The sequence below is a fragment of the Schistocerca serialis genome, chromosome 4 (assembly GCF_023864345.2).
Source record: "Schistocerca serialis cubense isolate TAMUIC-IGC-003099 chromosome 4, iqSchSeri2.2, whole genome shotgun sequence".
Taxonomy (NCBI): Eukaryota; Metazoa; Arthropoda; class Insecta; order Orthoptera; family Acrididae; genus Schistocerca; species Schistocerca serialis.
This window is the reverse complement of record NC_064641.1, coordinates 275,656,533-275,672,962: the sequence shown is the minus strand read 5'-3', so window position 1 is coordinate 275,672,962 and position 16,430 is coordinate 275,656,533. Positions and strand designations below refer to the sequence as shown.

The 16,430-nt window shown below is 45.0% G+C and overlaps 1 protein-coding gene across 1 annotated transcript in view; it reads left to right on the top strand.

The window, feature by feature from the left end:
* The window catches only part of LOC126473841 (ATP-dependent translocase ABCB1-like), a 94,312-nt gene that overhangs the window by 32,582 nt on the left and 45,300 nt on the right, over positions 1 to 16,430 (top strand). Inside the window, exons 9-12 of the mRNA XM_050101169.1 lie at positions 1,809 to 2,016; positions 8,023 to 8,282; positions 12,165 to 12,269; positions 15,879 to 16,040. Of these exons, the coding sequence (XP_049957126.1) occupies positions 1,809 to 2,016; positions 8,023 to 8,282; positions 12,165 to 12,269; positions 15,879 to 16,040 (735 nt within the window). The remainder of the gene's footprint in view (positions 1 to 1,808; positions 2,017 to 8,022; positions 8,283 to 12,164; positions 12,270 to 15,878; positions 16,041 to 16,430) is intronic.

The following is a 16,430-nucleotide window of genomic DNA, read 5'->3' as shown; positions in this document are numbered from 1 at the left end:
GCGGGTAAACGTATCAAGTTGAAATTTATGATACCGCTACATACTAAGGCCTGTGGTGCCTTGTCGGTCTAACAGATTTAATCTTCTAAGTCAGTGCAATCAAAAGAAATATCCATTTAAGTCAAATATTTTGATAATCGCAAACTCACTCATCAAGACGGATATGGTTTCTTTCCGTTGATCTAGAATCATAAAATTTGGCAACAAGCAAGTTTTCGGAATACAAGTAAAGATGAAAAAAACGAAAATTGTTGAATTGTAATTATATCACATAAAATATATATTTTTGATATAGAACTTATTCGTCATCCATCGTAAGCATGACAGAAAAATTTTACTGCATGCAAACATACACTAAAGCGCCAAAGACATTGGTGTAGGCATGCGTATTCAAGTACAGAGATATGTAAACAGGCAGAATACAGCACGATGGTCGGCAACGCCAGCTAAGACAACAATTGACTGGCGCAGTTGCTAGATCGGTTACTGCTGCTGCAATGGCAGGTTATCAAGATTTAAGTGAGTTTGAACTTGGTGTTATAGTCGGCGCACGAGCGATGGGACACAGAATCTCTGCGGTACCGATGAAGTGGGGATTTTCCCGTACGGCCATTTCACGAATGTACCGTTAATATCAGGGATCCGGTAAAACATAAAATTTTCAACATCGCTGCGGCCGGAAAGAGATCCTGCAAGGACGGGACCAACGACAACTGGAGAGAATCGTTCAACGTGAGGGAAGTGCAATCCGTCCGCAAATTGCTGCAGATTTCAATACTGGGCCATCAAGAAATGTCAGCGTGGGAACCATTCAACGAAACATAATCGATATGGGCTTTCGGAGCCGAAAGTCCACTCGTGAACCCTTGATGACTGCACGACACAAAGCTTCACAGCACGCCTGGCCCCGTCGACACCGACACTGGACTGTTGATAGCTGGAAACATATTGCCTGATCGGACGAGTTTCGTTTAAAAATTGTATCGAGCAGATGGATGTGTACTGGTACGGAGACAACATCATGAATCCATGGAGCCTGCATGTCAGCAGGGGACTGTTCAAGATGGTGGAGGCACTGTAATGGTGTAGGGCGTGTGCAGTTGTAGTCAAATGGGACTCCTGATACGTCTAGATACGACTCTGACAGGTGACACGTACGTAAGCATCCTGTCTGATCGCCTGCATCCTTTCATGTCCACTGTGCATTCATACGGACATGGGAAATTTCAGCAGCACCATGCGACACCTCACACGTCCGGAATTGCTACAGAATAGTTCTAGGAATATCCTTCTGAGTTAGAGCACTTCGGCTGGCCACCAAACTCCCCAGACCTGAACATTATTGAGCATATCTGGGATGCCTTGCAACGTGCTGTTCGGAAGAGATCTCCACTCTCTCGGACTGTTACCGATTTATGGACAGCAAACGATTTATAGTGTCGATTCCATCTAGCACTACTTCAGACAGTCGAATCCATACCACGTCATGTTACGGCACTTCAGCGTGCTCGCGGGGGCACTGCACGATGTTAGGCAGGTGTACCAGTTGCTTTGGCTCTTCGGTGTAAAATGTAAGTTGTACCCACGTTTTAGAATATAAATAAAAACTGTTTATTAAATCTTCTCCTTCTACATATATCAAGTTTAATCCCTGCTCGTTCCTTTTTGAATGTTTAGGCTAGTCTCAGATTCCCTGGACGGATGAACATAATGAATTTTGTTACGGAAGTCTCAGAGCGCTCAGTCCTACTCCCACTTGGCCAGTTAGTTTCCTTTGTCACCTGAAACAGCTCTTGTGTCGCCGGCAGGCCAGTGTTGGTCAGACGACGGTTATCGTGGCGCACCGGCTGTCGACAATCCGCAACGCGGACAAGATCGTGGTGATTCACGAGGGCCGCGTCGTGGAAGAAGGTCCGCACGACCAGCTGATGCGGCAGCGCGGCCACTACTTTGACCTGGTCACCAGGCAGACGACAGAGGCCGCCATAGAGGCAGCGCCCCACGCCGAGGACAAAGGTGGGTGCCACTCACGCGTCCACACAACAGCATACGAGGGCAATATACAAAGGCAGTTTTTTTCTACTCCAGAGGTTGGTATTGCTTTTACATTTTTTTTGGTACCGCTATGTTTGGCCCATTTCCCTGTTCCATTCGCGAAGGGAGCGTGGGAACAACGATTGGCGGTTAGCTTCAGTAGGGCTCCAATTTCTCTGAATTCTTCGTCGTGGTCATGCGGCGAGACGTATATGACAAGACGTACATTGTTACCTGCCTCTTCTCGGAGCATACGGCTTTGAAATTTTAACAAAAGACCGCTATGCACTACGCCTCTGGTGTAGCGTTTGGCTGTGTAATTTGCCGGTCATCTTCATAACGCTCTCGTGCCGTTAAGATCATGTGACGAAACTCGTCGCTCTTCGTTGGATCTTATCTCCTCCATTAACCCAACCTGGTGAAGGACCCAAGACTGGTGAGCAAAACTCAACAATCGGTCGAACAAGTGTTTTGCAAATCACGTATTTCGTGAATGAGCAACTTGCTTTAAGGTTTTAATAATGACTCTCAGACTAGCATATGCTTTACCTATAATTTTCTTTATATACTCATTCCACATTATGTCGTCCAGGATGTTTAATCTTAGGCAACAACGGTAAATTATGTATCATTTCCAACGCTTGGTTACCTATTTATGCGTGATATGCTACATTTATTTCTGTTCAGGGTCAACTGCCAGTCCGTGCACTAGTTACAGACCCTCTCCAGGTCTTACTGCAATTCACTACAGTCTCCCGGTGCTGTTACCTTCTAATGGACAAATGCATCATCCGCGAAAAATCTCATGGACTTTCCGAAGTTATCCATTAGATAATTTATATATATCGCAAACAATAGCACCATCATGACATTTCCTTGGAGATCTCTTAACATTACCTGTTCCTTTCTTGTTAGTTTTCCTTTAAGGGGACCCAGAGAGCTGTATGTTTTCCTTGCTAAAACTTTAAGTTTTAGGTAAATGTTTCTTGGAAACCGTTTAAGATAGTATGATGAAATTTTTGCAGGTTGTTAAACAACCTTTATTCAGTATTAAAAAATGTTTTGGGACCAATGGACTGTAATATGAAAAATTAATATTTTTTTTATCTGAATACTAATATTTTAACAAAAAATATAACATAGAATATCTCATAAAATTTTTTCTGTAACATGAAATTCAGGAGAAAAATTTTAAGGTAGTAAACTTACATATTACAACAGCATGTGAAGCGAGCCCTGTATGTATTATGGTTTTAAAGAAAATGGTACTTATAAAATAAAATATGTAAATTTGAGAAACGAAGCTTTAAAATCTGTTACCTGTTTAGAACATCCCAGCTGCATAGGATGGATTGGGAGGGTTATCAATCTTACTTAACAGTTTTTTTATGTTTTTTTCTGTCGAAGTTTGTTCCCATAAGCAATTTGTACCCTTTAAGCATTTCTTATTCTTTCAGAGTGTATCGCAGCCATGAATTGAATTGTAAATCATCCTGGTTTTAGTCCTAGTCTCTTCAGAACTTCAGTCTTAATCACAGTTCTTTTACTTTAAGCAGCTACTGCATCATAGACTCCAAAATGTAGAGTACTAATTTCAACAAAAACTCCAGATTACATTATACACATTCTCATTGCAATTTTGTGTTTTTCCAGGTAGACATTTCTCCAATAATGTTCCATTTGACGTTTCTCTAAATGTTGGCTTAATTTCTTCCATGATGGGTGCAGGTAAATTTTGTTTGTGGTTGTAGATTTCTCCTGCATTTTTCACGCTATGACAATGGACCAGATGGACATTGCAGATGCCCTGATAGAATTAAAAATAAACATTCTGGAAGCTGTCAAGCTAATTATAATGGAAGCAGTGGTGGTATAGGAGTTAAAGGGGTAAAGAAAATTTTTGAAAGGTCTATCTCATGGTACAACACTAGATATGTCAATTTGCTAGGTGATATTGACTGCAGAAATTTCAAAACAACTGATGAATTGAAACCCTATGGTAATGATATTCAAGTAAAAAAGCTGGACTGTATTTGCCACATTCAGAAGAGACTGGGGTCAAGACTGAAGTAGCCCAGAGCAAAATTAGGAAGGAAGCAACTTGCTGATGGAAAGCCTATTGGAGGTAGGAAAAGGTTGACAGATGATTTCATAGGCATATTGCAGAGATATTATTAGCTTTGTATAAGGCAAAATACTAAATGTGTAAGCGATATTAGAAAGGCAATTTGGGCATTATTTTTTCATACTATGTCGACAGACGCAAAACCTGTTCACAATGTCCAGAACATTACACAACATTCGATAGTCTACTGTAATGTTCCACAATGGTCTAGGATGTACTGGGATGTTCCCGAACATTCTGGAATCTTCCCGAATGTTACAGACTATTCCCGAACATTCCAGAACATCCCGGAACATTGTGGAGCATTCCGGAACGTGGTAGAATGTTGTGGAATGCTTTCGTATGCTCTCGAATGTTCTGAAATGTTCTCGAATGCTCTCGAATGTTCTAGAAATTTCTAGAGGGCGAACCTTTCCAGCCCTTATATCTTCAAAGGCTCGCCTTCCAGTTAAAAACGGGAACCCTCTTCACAGATGGGGGATAGGCGGCTACTACACCATATAACTCCATTGATCGTACAGGGACTTGGTTCTGAGTATTAGGGCAACGCACATTGAACATTTGCTCTTATAATATATATTGATTAAGTAGCTTATCGTAATATTGGCTACTGCGAAAAATATTCCAATACAACCTTAGGAAAAAAATTATAATTTCGATAAATCTTACGCGCCTGGTACTATCCTGTCTCACCTTACTTCTTATAACACGCTTCTGCAGACCATTAACTCTTCCAGTAAGTTGGGTATTACGAGAAAAGTATTCTGTAGCCCATTAATACATGGATATATGTAAAATGAATTAGTTTCTTCCTTTGAATAAAATCGGTTTGGGTATTAAGCCAAGTCATTATGAAACACTACAGCGGTGCACTTCAGAGGTGACTAACAGCTGCATTCTGGTGATGATCTTCCGTTACAGACAACCTGTTTCTGTTGTTCGCTTACCGTAAGTGATAGGCGTCAGCAATCGAAAGGCAAGCTGCTGCGCCGCGCGCGTTTAATATAATATACCAGAGCGGCCACGAGATACGGCATCTGTTGAGATCCTCGAAGGACTCCGCAGATGCGCTCCACGCTGCAGGCATGTACGAACTTTGACGTGGATGCGGCGAAGCCTACGTTGGTGAAACCGGTAGACCGATTAGCACTCGCTTGTCGGAGCATGAACGCGCGAAAGAGGCGACACAATAAATCAGCTATAGCTGAAGGCCACCACGTCTGTGACCGATGTATATTAATTTTCAAGAATCTCACGTGCATGCTAATTAGCCAAGGATTCGGCATTGGGGTGTTGAAGAAGCTATCGAAATAACTGAACGCACTAACTGCATAAACAGGATCGATGGCTGTATGGATTTTCAAATGGCTCTGAGCACTATGGGACTTAACATCTATGGTCATCAGTCCCCTAGAACTTAGAACTACGTAAACCTAACTAACCTAAGGACATCACACAACACCCAGTCATCACGCGGCAGAGAAAATCCCTGACCCCGCCGGGAATCGAACCCGGGAACCCGGGCGTGGGAAGCGAGAACGCTACCGCACGACCACGAGCTGCGGACTGTATGGATTTTAAATTGTTGGGTGCTTAACAGTGTAGCCATCAGCGCCCTTTCTCAAGAGTTTGGGACTGATGTATGAGTAGCTACTCTGATTAAAATCAAAAGCAAAGGCCATATAAGTGCAGCCACAGTCATATAAACGTTCACGTACCATCTCCAGTAGGCCTATATCTATTCATACCTTTGTTACACGTAAATAGTACTAATAAAAGAGTGGGCTAATCGACTGCATTAAGATGGTTGCTCGACTACGGAACTAATAGGATGAGACAACTAGCCAAAACCCATTAACACCTTCGTCCCATTAAACTGGGCAGTAGTCTTCATGCCAAAGAAAATGTTAGCAATGAACAGGGAGGATGACTGCAAACTGCCGACAGCCTAGCTGCCAGCTTGTGTTCGCGAGCCAGTAGCTCCACATGACCCAAGTTCAACAATATGAACAAGCTGCCACCTGAGAATTGCTGTGCGGCACTGTTGGCGGGACAACACTACCCTTGCGTTCAAGTCGCCGATTCGCTGTTGCTTACCAATCAGCGGCCAGAGCAGCACAGGCTGCTGTATGGCGACTCTTCCATAGCATTCCTAACTTCGAATTGGCGAATAACATCCCAAAGTGTGATGTCGATAGCCAACCGAGAACCGACAGACAATAGTATTTAGGGGAAGATCTCTATATCTACATCTACATCTACATTTACATCCATACTCCGCAAGCCACCTGACGGTGTGTGGCGGAGGGTACCTTGAGTACCTCTATCGGTTCTCCCATCTATTCCAGTCTCGTATTGTTCGTGGAAAGAAGGATTGTCGGTATGCTTCTGTGTGGGATCTAATCTCTCTGATTTTATCCTCATGGTCTCTTCGCGAGATATACGTAGAAGGGAGCAATATACTGCATGACTCCTCGGTGAAGGTATGTTATGGAAACTCCAACAAAAGCCCGTACCGAGCTACTGAACGTCTCTCCTGCAGATTCGTCCACTGGAGTTTATCTGTCATCTCCGTAACGCTTTCGCGATTACTAAATGATCCTGTAACGAAGCGCGGCGCCCTCCGTTGGATCCTCTCTATCTCTTCTATCTACCCTATCTCGTACGGATCCCACACTGCTGAGCAGTATTCAAGCAGTGGACGAACAAGCGTACTGTAACCTACTTTCTTTGTTTTCGGATTGCATTTCCTTAGGATTCTTCCAATGAATCTCAGTCTGGCATCCGCTTTACCGATGATCAACTTTATATGATCATTCCATTTTAAATCACTCCTAATGCGTACTCCCAGATAATTTATGGAATTAACTGCTTCCAGTTTCTGACATGCTATATTGTAGCTAAATGATAAGGGATCTTTCTTTCTACGTATTAGCAGCACATTACACTTGTCTACATTGAGATTCAACTGCCATACGCTGCACCATGCGTCAATTCGCTGCTGATCCTCCTGCATTTCAGTACAATTTTCCATTGTTACAACCTCTCGATATACCACAGCATCATCCGCAAAAAGCCTCAGTGAACTTCCGACGTTATCCACAAGGTCATTTATGTATATTGTGAATAGCAACGGTCCTACGACATTCCCCTGCGGCACACCTGAATTCACTCTTACTTCGGAAGACTTCTCTCCATTGAGAATGACATGCTGCGTTCTGTTATCTAGGAACTCTTCAATCCAATCACATAATTGGTCTGATAGTCCATATGCTCTTACTTTGTTCATTAAACGAATGTGGGGAACTGTGTCAAACACCTGGCGGAAGCCAAGGAACACGGCATCTACTGGGGTACCCGTGTGTAAGGCCCTCTGAGTCTCGTGGACGAATAGCGCGAGCTCGGTTTCACACGATCACCTTTTTCGAAACCCATGCTGATTCCTACAGAGTAGATTTCTAGTCTCCAGAGAAGTCATTATACCCACCGTTATCCAGCAGTTAACTCACTCTGAGGAGGACCACTGTAAGAACGGTCGAAACGTCGATGTTTTGTTTTAGTGTTTCAAATAGCCAAAGTGTTTTATTCAAATTGGAAAAATTTGGAAATTTGCGGTAGGGTCTTATGGGACCAAACTGCTAAGGTCATCGGTCCCTAAGCTTACACACTTCTTAATCCAACTTAAACTAACTTACGGTAAGGACAACACACACACCCATGCCCGAGGGAGGACTCGAACCTCCGACGGTAGCGAACCGCGGCTACCCCGCGCGGCTATTCAAATTGACACTGGCTTTTTTTTCTTCCTAAGTGCACAGATTGTCGTCTGAGGTAAGTTTCTGCTACGTTGCCGTTGCTTTCAGGTGCGGGACTGCAGAAACTGGATAGGCTGGTGAGCGTGCGCAGTGACCACTCGGCTGTGGAAGAGGAGGAGGAGCTGACGGAGGGCCAGCGGCGCCTAGCGGAGCGCTACGAGGAGCCGCCCGTGCAGACGGCGACGATGCTGCAGATCCTGCGCGTCAACAGGCCGGAGTGGCCGCTGCTGGCCGGGGCCACGCTGGCCGCCGTCCTCAACGGCTGCTCCATGCCCGTCTACTCCGTGATCTTCGGCAGCGTGCTCGGGGTGAGTGCACAGCAGAGCTAGAGTCGAACAAAACCTTCGCCACGCTCCCGTCTCGTTTTTGTCACCAGCGGCGATAGTAGCGCCCCAAGCGGCCAGCTAGCAACACTTCTAAATACGATACCGGATGAGCGAAAATACTTACGTTTATACGGATTTGGAACACAGTTTTCACAATACCGAGTGTACCTAGTGCCATAAAAGTCGACGATGACTAAACAATGAAATCAAATTTGTCATTCCATAGTTTCCTAAAAACCCTGAGAGGTTCGCAACGTATCTTACAGAACAACTCCAACGTGCAGATATTTATATGCACGTCAACAAAGTGGAGTTTTCTTCGCTACACTTTCAGCCAAATCAGTGAATGTTGAAAGTATGAAACCTGAAAGTATGAAACCTATATGCAATACAGGGTGAGTCACTTAACATTACCACTGGAAACACCCCCCAAACTGCAACAAACACTGATAACCAATTCCACAGACCGAAAGTGAGGAGAGGGGCTGGTGGAATTGGTTATTACAAACCGCGGACAAATCCACGGAAGTATGATTTTCAACACATATTTATGTTTCTTTAAAATGGAAACCTGTCATTATTTTTAGCACAACTGAAAATAGAAACAAATACTTAATCAAAACCGTTTGTTACATTGTAAAATGTTAATTACATCTGAAGTGATTTGTAACGTAAAGTTTACGCTTGAAACATAAGACGTTCAGTGGCATGTTGTAACAAATAGGATCTGCAGGGGTTTGTTTACGAAGACTACCTTGTTTACAAGATTGGCTGTCTCAGTGTCTACGTGTAGCGCTTGCTGAATTAGTCCTTGTACTCAGAATAACTGTAGAACATTGTTTTACCGTAGTTCTTTGTAGTTTTTTTCGTTTGACGCTTATTTCGTGAGATATTTGGCTCGGTCACGATCAATGGACCACCCTGTATATATAAGGTGGTGATCTCTTCAGTATAGATGCGCACCAGGCACAAACTCTTATCGGCGAAATGCCGCAAGTAATGAGGAAAATGGGCAAGGGGCACTACATCAGTAGTATTTGGATAAGTTGAGAATTTGGGTCTGACGGGAGGTGTGCTAGGGTAGTCCATGCAGTTGCAATGACCGCCGTGTCTGGACGCTTATTTGTCAGAGTATCTGCCAAGAGAACAGGAGACCCGAATTCGAATCCCGGTCAGGCACAAAAATTTCGACTTTTCTCATTGATTTCAATCAATGCCCAATCGGAGCCAGTGTCTGTAATTTCTTTGTGCCCTGAAGGCATTACTTTCAGGAAAAGCCACATATGTTGAAGACAGCTTGCTTTATCCATACACACTATTTTTCAGGCAGTAGATGCTGGTATATGGGTAGATTCAGTCTTCAACAGTTTCAAAAGACATTAGACGCTGCACCACATCATCGCCTTCTAAACCAGAGACGATCACACGGAACATTACGTTATATTGGGCGACGAATGATCTACAGGTGCGAAAGTAATATGGGATAAACCCCAAGGCAACGTGAGAAGACCTCTAATGTTCTCATTGTTAATGCAGACAAAGAGTTAACCAGCACTTCACCAGCGACTGGGCAGCGCAGCTGCATGGCGGCCTGCAGTCAGCAGGGCACAGCGCGTTGCTGTCGCGGCTGGAGTCCTAGGTTACTCTTTATGCTTTACTGTCTTTTAATACATACCGATAAAACGAACGTCGCAGTAGACTAAATTGTGCCGCTGTACTGAATGCGCATTAAAATTTCGCTTTGAAATCCATTTTGTTTGTAGCGGAAAATAAACCGACACCTTCCGTCAAGAACGGTCGTCACTTGAAAGACGTGATGAGCAGTATTTCTTTGGGATGACTGCAGCTATTCGCTGCAAAAACTAAGTTGCAAATAACTACCGAAACACCAGAGAAAACGAAGCTGGAGACTCTTTGGAGGGACACCCTGTATTTATAACATACTATCATGAGCTGAAAGACCGATCATTATTCGATTACTGTCGTTTTTCAGTTTTAAACATGGTTGTTTCTCACCAAACGTATATTAGTTACAACATAGAAATTACACAGCCAACCGGTTGCAAATAACTGTTTGGTGCATTGACCTAGCTTTTGACACCTCTTAGGATATGTACATAGGAATGAAATTTTTAGAAACCCTATAAAATAATAAACAAAAAATTAAGTATGACGGAAAATATACCAAGATGACAATTATTGTTGTGGCGTAACAAGCTAGCTACGCCACACTGAGAAGGGAGCCGAAAGGCACGCGTACACACACGCCGACTGGCGTCAAGTCTGGAACAGGATACGTTATGACTGCTATAAAGAAAATACGTAGCTTTGGAATATACTTAACTTTTAATCTTTGTTGGTTTACAAAGTTCTTCTTGAGACATTTATACGATAACTCTCAAACTAGGTAAGGCTAATGGCGCCTTGCTAGGTCGTAGCCATGGACTTAGCAGAAGGCTATTCTAACTGTCTCTCGGCAAACGAGAGGAAGGCTTCGTCCTTATTGTCGCTAGCAATGTCGTCCGTACAACTGGGGCGAGTGCTATATCGTATCTCGAGACCTGCCTTGTGGTGGCGCTAGGTCTGCGATCACACAGTGGCGACACGCGGGTCCGACATGTACTGAATGGACCGCGGCCGATTTAAGCTACCACCTAGCAAGTGTGGTGTCTGGCGGGGACACCACAATTATCATAACGTACAAAGGTTACTTGCGTACAATTACATTGTGAGAAATCAATGGTCAGATTTAAGAGAGCATATGCTCAAGTTAAAAATATAAAAAGGAACACGTTCCAGCCTCTGGCACGTGTGCCTAGTTAGGAACAACATCAGACTGGCAGGCCCACTGGCTTACACTACTGACACGTTGCGCCGCCTATCGGGCGCGGACAGTGAAATGTGCCCATTTGAAACATTATAACAAAATGGTTCAAATGGCTCTGAGCGCTATGGGACGCAACTGCTGAGGTCATTAGTCCCCTAGAACTTAGAACTAGTTAAACCTAACTAACCTAAGGATATCACAAACATCCATGCCCGAGGCAGGATTCGAACCTGCGACCGTAACGGTCTTGCGGTTCCAGACTGCAGCGCCTTTAACCGCACGGCCACTTCGGCCGGCGATTATAACAAAAATAACTGAAAAAAAGACAGTTAATTTAAAAAAATACAAAGGAAAAGAGCTTAACGTATTTTTGAAAATACGCTAGATTCAAGAAGATTAAATATAACTAAGGGCCATCTATTATGCTTTACTGAACTTACTATTACGTAAGGAACAGAATAATATAGAAAAATTGTGCAATCAGCTGTACAGTGTAGAAAATATCTGCATGAGGGTAACTTTAGTAGCACACATCAATGAGACTCGAAAAAAAAATGATGTTTCGGAATCAGAAGCAGGAAACTATAGAAAAAAGAATAGAGGAATCAAAGTTCCGCGAGCAGTGTATTAAAACCATCGAAAAAATGTTGTTACGTAGTTGTAATTGTTTATTTTCTGCGATGTTCTGCTTCAGTTTTAGCTTTTTGCACTAAACAGTATTATCCAGCTTTTTTAACGCTGTTTACTTTTATTTCTTCTTGTTCTTTGAAGCATTTGTGACATATTTCTTTCCATAAAACCGTATAATACCCTCTAGCATTAAAAGTGTTACGAAATGTGTTTGATGAGTATTTAGAAAAAAGCTGTTTCCAGTGACTGTTGAGTAATAAGAGATTTTACCCCTTTACCTGTCTCTACTGTATTTCAACTTCGATAGCACTTATTTCCTGCAGTTTTGTATCGGTTATTTCTATCACACTCATTAATACTTTACAGTTCGCACTAAAGTGTGAGGTCATAACCTTTTTGTTTGCCAGGCCCTCGGGACTATCGATCCTGTGGAAATCCGAAACAACACCAACATATACTGTCTAATGTTTGTCATCCTCGGAGTCGTCGCTGGGCTGTCCTCTTTTATACAGGTTCGTATTCATGCTTTTAACAGAAGTAATCATAGTAAAATAAAAACTCTAATTATACAGATTCTGGAGGTTTATGATGCTTCTCTCGGTAGAAATCCTACTACACCTTGGAAACAATCTGAATTTTACGAACACACTAAGAACTGCTGTAAGCGTTTCTACACTGTATCAGATTCCGTTCTTAGGGCACAATTTCCATTTGGTATCTTTTAAAAACGAACGAATGCTTGGATTGATAGTTTCTGTGAAGTAACAATGTTAACTGAAGATACAAATTTTCAGTGTTCTGGAATTACGAGTCAGAAATATACTTCAGATTTGTATTCTTTTGTGTAACCCTCTGGAATAATTAGATTGTTGCTGATGACACCTGCGCTGGTACTGTGCAATGTAACAAATAGAAGTTAAGGTGAAGAACGACGTTACGGTAGTAACAGCTAAAGTGTGTGCCTGGTTTTTAGGTCACGTTAAAACTAATATTGTTCAAATTCTGAGACGTCACTCTTGTAGCGATAACGTTATACAGAGGAATTTTATTTTTACAATTGAGGCTGACACAGCACCTTCATCACTTTTACAAAGGAGGTCACTACAGGGAAGCAAAAACCAGAGTATCACATTGGAGTGTGTATCTTCTCACGCGTTTTCCACTATGTGCGAAAAAATGTAACTCATTCGTTCTCAGAAGGCCTTAGTATTAGCCCACTAGAGATAGCTTTTCTTTTTTTTTTTTTTTTTTTTTTTTTATTGAATTTCAATTCCCCCCAAAGGGGGCGGGCTGGCAGCAGCTTAGGACGCCGCTCTGCAGCCTACAGATTTTCTGACAAAGAGCAGGAGAATAAATAATAATAAAAAACAGGCGATAAAATCGGGGACTTAGGGACTTAGTGAGTAACAAGGTGAAAAGAAAATGGGGAAATTAAAACAAGCAACAGAGGGATGATGAAGCGAATAAAAATACATACGGAGCAGACAGGGAAAACAACAGACAGTTAAAAAAAACACGGCGACAGTCTGGATTCTGTTCGCAAAGTATATAAAATTCACACCCAGCGACAGCATGGTTTCTGTTCGCAACACAACACTGAATAGGCACTAGAACACAGCACGAAAAAGTCGGCAAAGGTGACACCACAGTCGAGAGCAGGTGGGGGAAACTGGACAGGAGACGGGAAAACAAAAGGGGGGAGAGGAGAGTAAAAGCGAAGGGGTGGGGGGGAACCGGGAAAGGAGCTGATGGAGGATGAGGACCCATAAGAGGGGTAGGGGGCAGACGCGACAGGGAGGGGGGTAGGTAGAGGAGGGGAATACAAAAGGACTGGGGGGGAGAAGGGAGGTAGGGAGAGCCGTAGTGGGGAGGAAACAGGACGGAACCGGGGGGGGGGGGAAGAGGGAGCCCAGGGAAAGGACAGAGGAAAGGAGGGGGAGGGAGGATCAGAGTTGATAGGAAGGATAAATGGAGGGAGAGAGGGCATCATCCGGGAGGGGGAGCTGACGGAAGCCACCTTGGGAAAGGAGATGGAGGGTGTAGAGATGGAGGGCAGGGGGGACACAACGGTGAAGACGTGGCAGGGGGCGAGGATGGGAGAGGAGAGGAGCAACCAGGGGGTGAGGGGGTTCAAGACGGCGGGAGGTGTAGAGGATGTGGATATGTTCGAGGAAGAGGAGCAGATGGGGGAAAGGAATGAGATCATAGAGGATCCGCGTGGGGGACGGGAGGCGGATACGGAAGGCGAGGCGGAGTGCATGACGCTCAAGGATCTGGAGGGACTGATAGAATTTGGGGGGGGGCAGATATCCAGGCAGGACTGGCATAACAGAGGATGGGACGGATTAAGGATTTGTAGGTGTGGAGGATGGTGGAGGGGTGCAACCCCCATGTCCGGCCAGAGAGGAGTTTGAGGAGGCGGAGGCGGCTGTGGGCTTTGGATTGGATGGATCGGAGATGAGGGATCCAGGTGAGGTGACGGTCAATGGTGAGGCCAAGGTAGGTGAGGGTGGGGGTGAGACGGACAGGACGTGCGCAGACAGTAAGGGAGAAATCCAGGAGCCGGAAGGAGCGAGTGGTACGACCTACGATGATTGCCTGGGTCTTGGAAGGATTTAGTTTCAGGAGCCATTGGTTACACCATGCAGAAAAAAGGTCAAGGTGATTCTGGAGAAGGCGTTGGGACCGTTGGAGGGTAGGAGCGAGGGCGAGGAATGCGGTGTCATCAGCATATTGCAAGAGGTGCACTGGAGGGGGGGGTTGGGGCATATCGGCCGTGTACAGGAGGTAGAGGAGAGGGGAGAGGACAGAGCCCTGGGGCACACCGGCAGAGGGGTAGAAGGTGCGGGAATTGGCATGATGGATGGTAACGTATGAGGGGCGGCGGGAGAGGAAGGAGGCCACCAGACGGATGTAGTTGATAGGAAGGGCGTAGGTTTGGAGTTTAAACAGGAGACTGGGATGCCAGACACAGTCGTAGGCCTTTTCAAGGTCAAGTGAGACAAAAATGGCGGAGCGACGGGAGTTAAGCTGGAGGGAGAGGAGATGAGTGAGGCGGAGGAGTTGGTCATCAGCAGAGAAGGAAGGTCGAAAGCCACATTGGGTGTTTGGGAGGAGGTGGTTTTGGTGGAGGTGGAGATGGATGCGCCGGGAAAGGATGGATTCCAAGAGCTTGCTGAACACCGACGTGAGACAGATAGGACGATAGGAAGAGGCATCAGATGGAGGCTTATTGGGTTTGGAGAACATCAGGATACGGGAGGTTTTCCACAGGTCAGGATAGAAGCCAGTGGCAAGGATGACATTGTAGAGGGCGGCAAGGAGGGAAAGGAAGGAGGGAGGGCAGTGTTTGAGGTGGCGGTAGGTAACGCAGTCGTGGCCGGGAGCAGTGTTGCGTTTAGTGCGGAGTGTGAGGCTGATGTCCTGTGTAGTGATGGGAGTGTTAAGTGCAGATGGTGGGGTGTGGCCCAAGTACTGGAAGCTAGGAGCAAGGGGAGGAACAGAGGTATCCGTACGGTCCACGACATCAGGGAAGAGGGAATAATCAAAGTGGGGATCATCTGGGATGGAAAAAACATCAGAGAGGTGGGAGGCAAAGTGGTTGGCCTTACTGAGGTTGTCAGGAAAGGGACGGTCATTAAGGAGGAGAGGGTACTGGGGGGTGGGGCGGTTCCCAGTAAGGCGGTGGAAAGCAGACCAATACTTGGAAGAGTTGATGGGGAGCGTGGTGTTGAGGTGTGTACATGTCTGGCGCCAGGCTCGGCGTTTCTTCGCAACAAGCAGGTTGCGGATGTGTCGCTGTAATTGCCGGTGGCGGGTAAGTGTATCCCGGTCACGAGTGCGGAGAAAAGAGCGGTAGAGGCGGCGGGACTCCCGAAGGAGAAGGACGGCCTGTGGAGGCAGGGCAGGGCGGTGAGGGTGATAGCTTTTCATGAGTAGATGAGACTTATAGCAAATGGGCTGCACATAACGTAGGAGAGTACTTCTTGCCGTATAAATTACTCTTAGCGAGTCATTTTTACTTCTGTGGTGGGAATAGATAGAAAGTAAATGATATACCCTGTTAAGTAGGCTACTATGTAGTACACCATAAGGCAAACACTGTATGTTTCGAACTTCAGAGCTACCTGTACGGCATCGCTGGCGAGAAACTGACGTTGCGCTTTCGAGAATTGATGTTTGATGCGATGCTGCGCCAGGAGGTGGCGTGGTTCGACGACAAGAACAACAGCACTGGGGCGCTGTGCGCCAGGCTGTCCGGAGATGCAGCAAAGATACAGGGGGTAAGTACGTTGGTGTTGCTGAAATACGTGCTATTATTATAAATTAACGATGAGACGTAATGTCCCATCATCAATCTTGAATATAATTTTCCTTAGTAGTAGTGCTCGACAACAAGCTAATCTGTTGCATCATAATGGAAGAAATCTGCTGACTCTTTCTTTACGCTGTACCGGGTGGGCAAAAGTTCGGCCCACTACTGGTTTCCATCCGGCCCACGGGAGAAATACGTGCGAGAGAGAGCAAGGCGCATACATTATATTCCGCAAGGGACGCATTTTCAGATATTTCCGCCGACGCTTGACTCATCTCGGGTTTGCGGCTCATGTCGCACATCAGTTTTGCGTACTCCACGCATGCGCAACCGAGTCTGAATGGGAAGTTACGGCCCG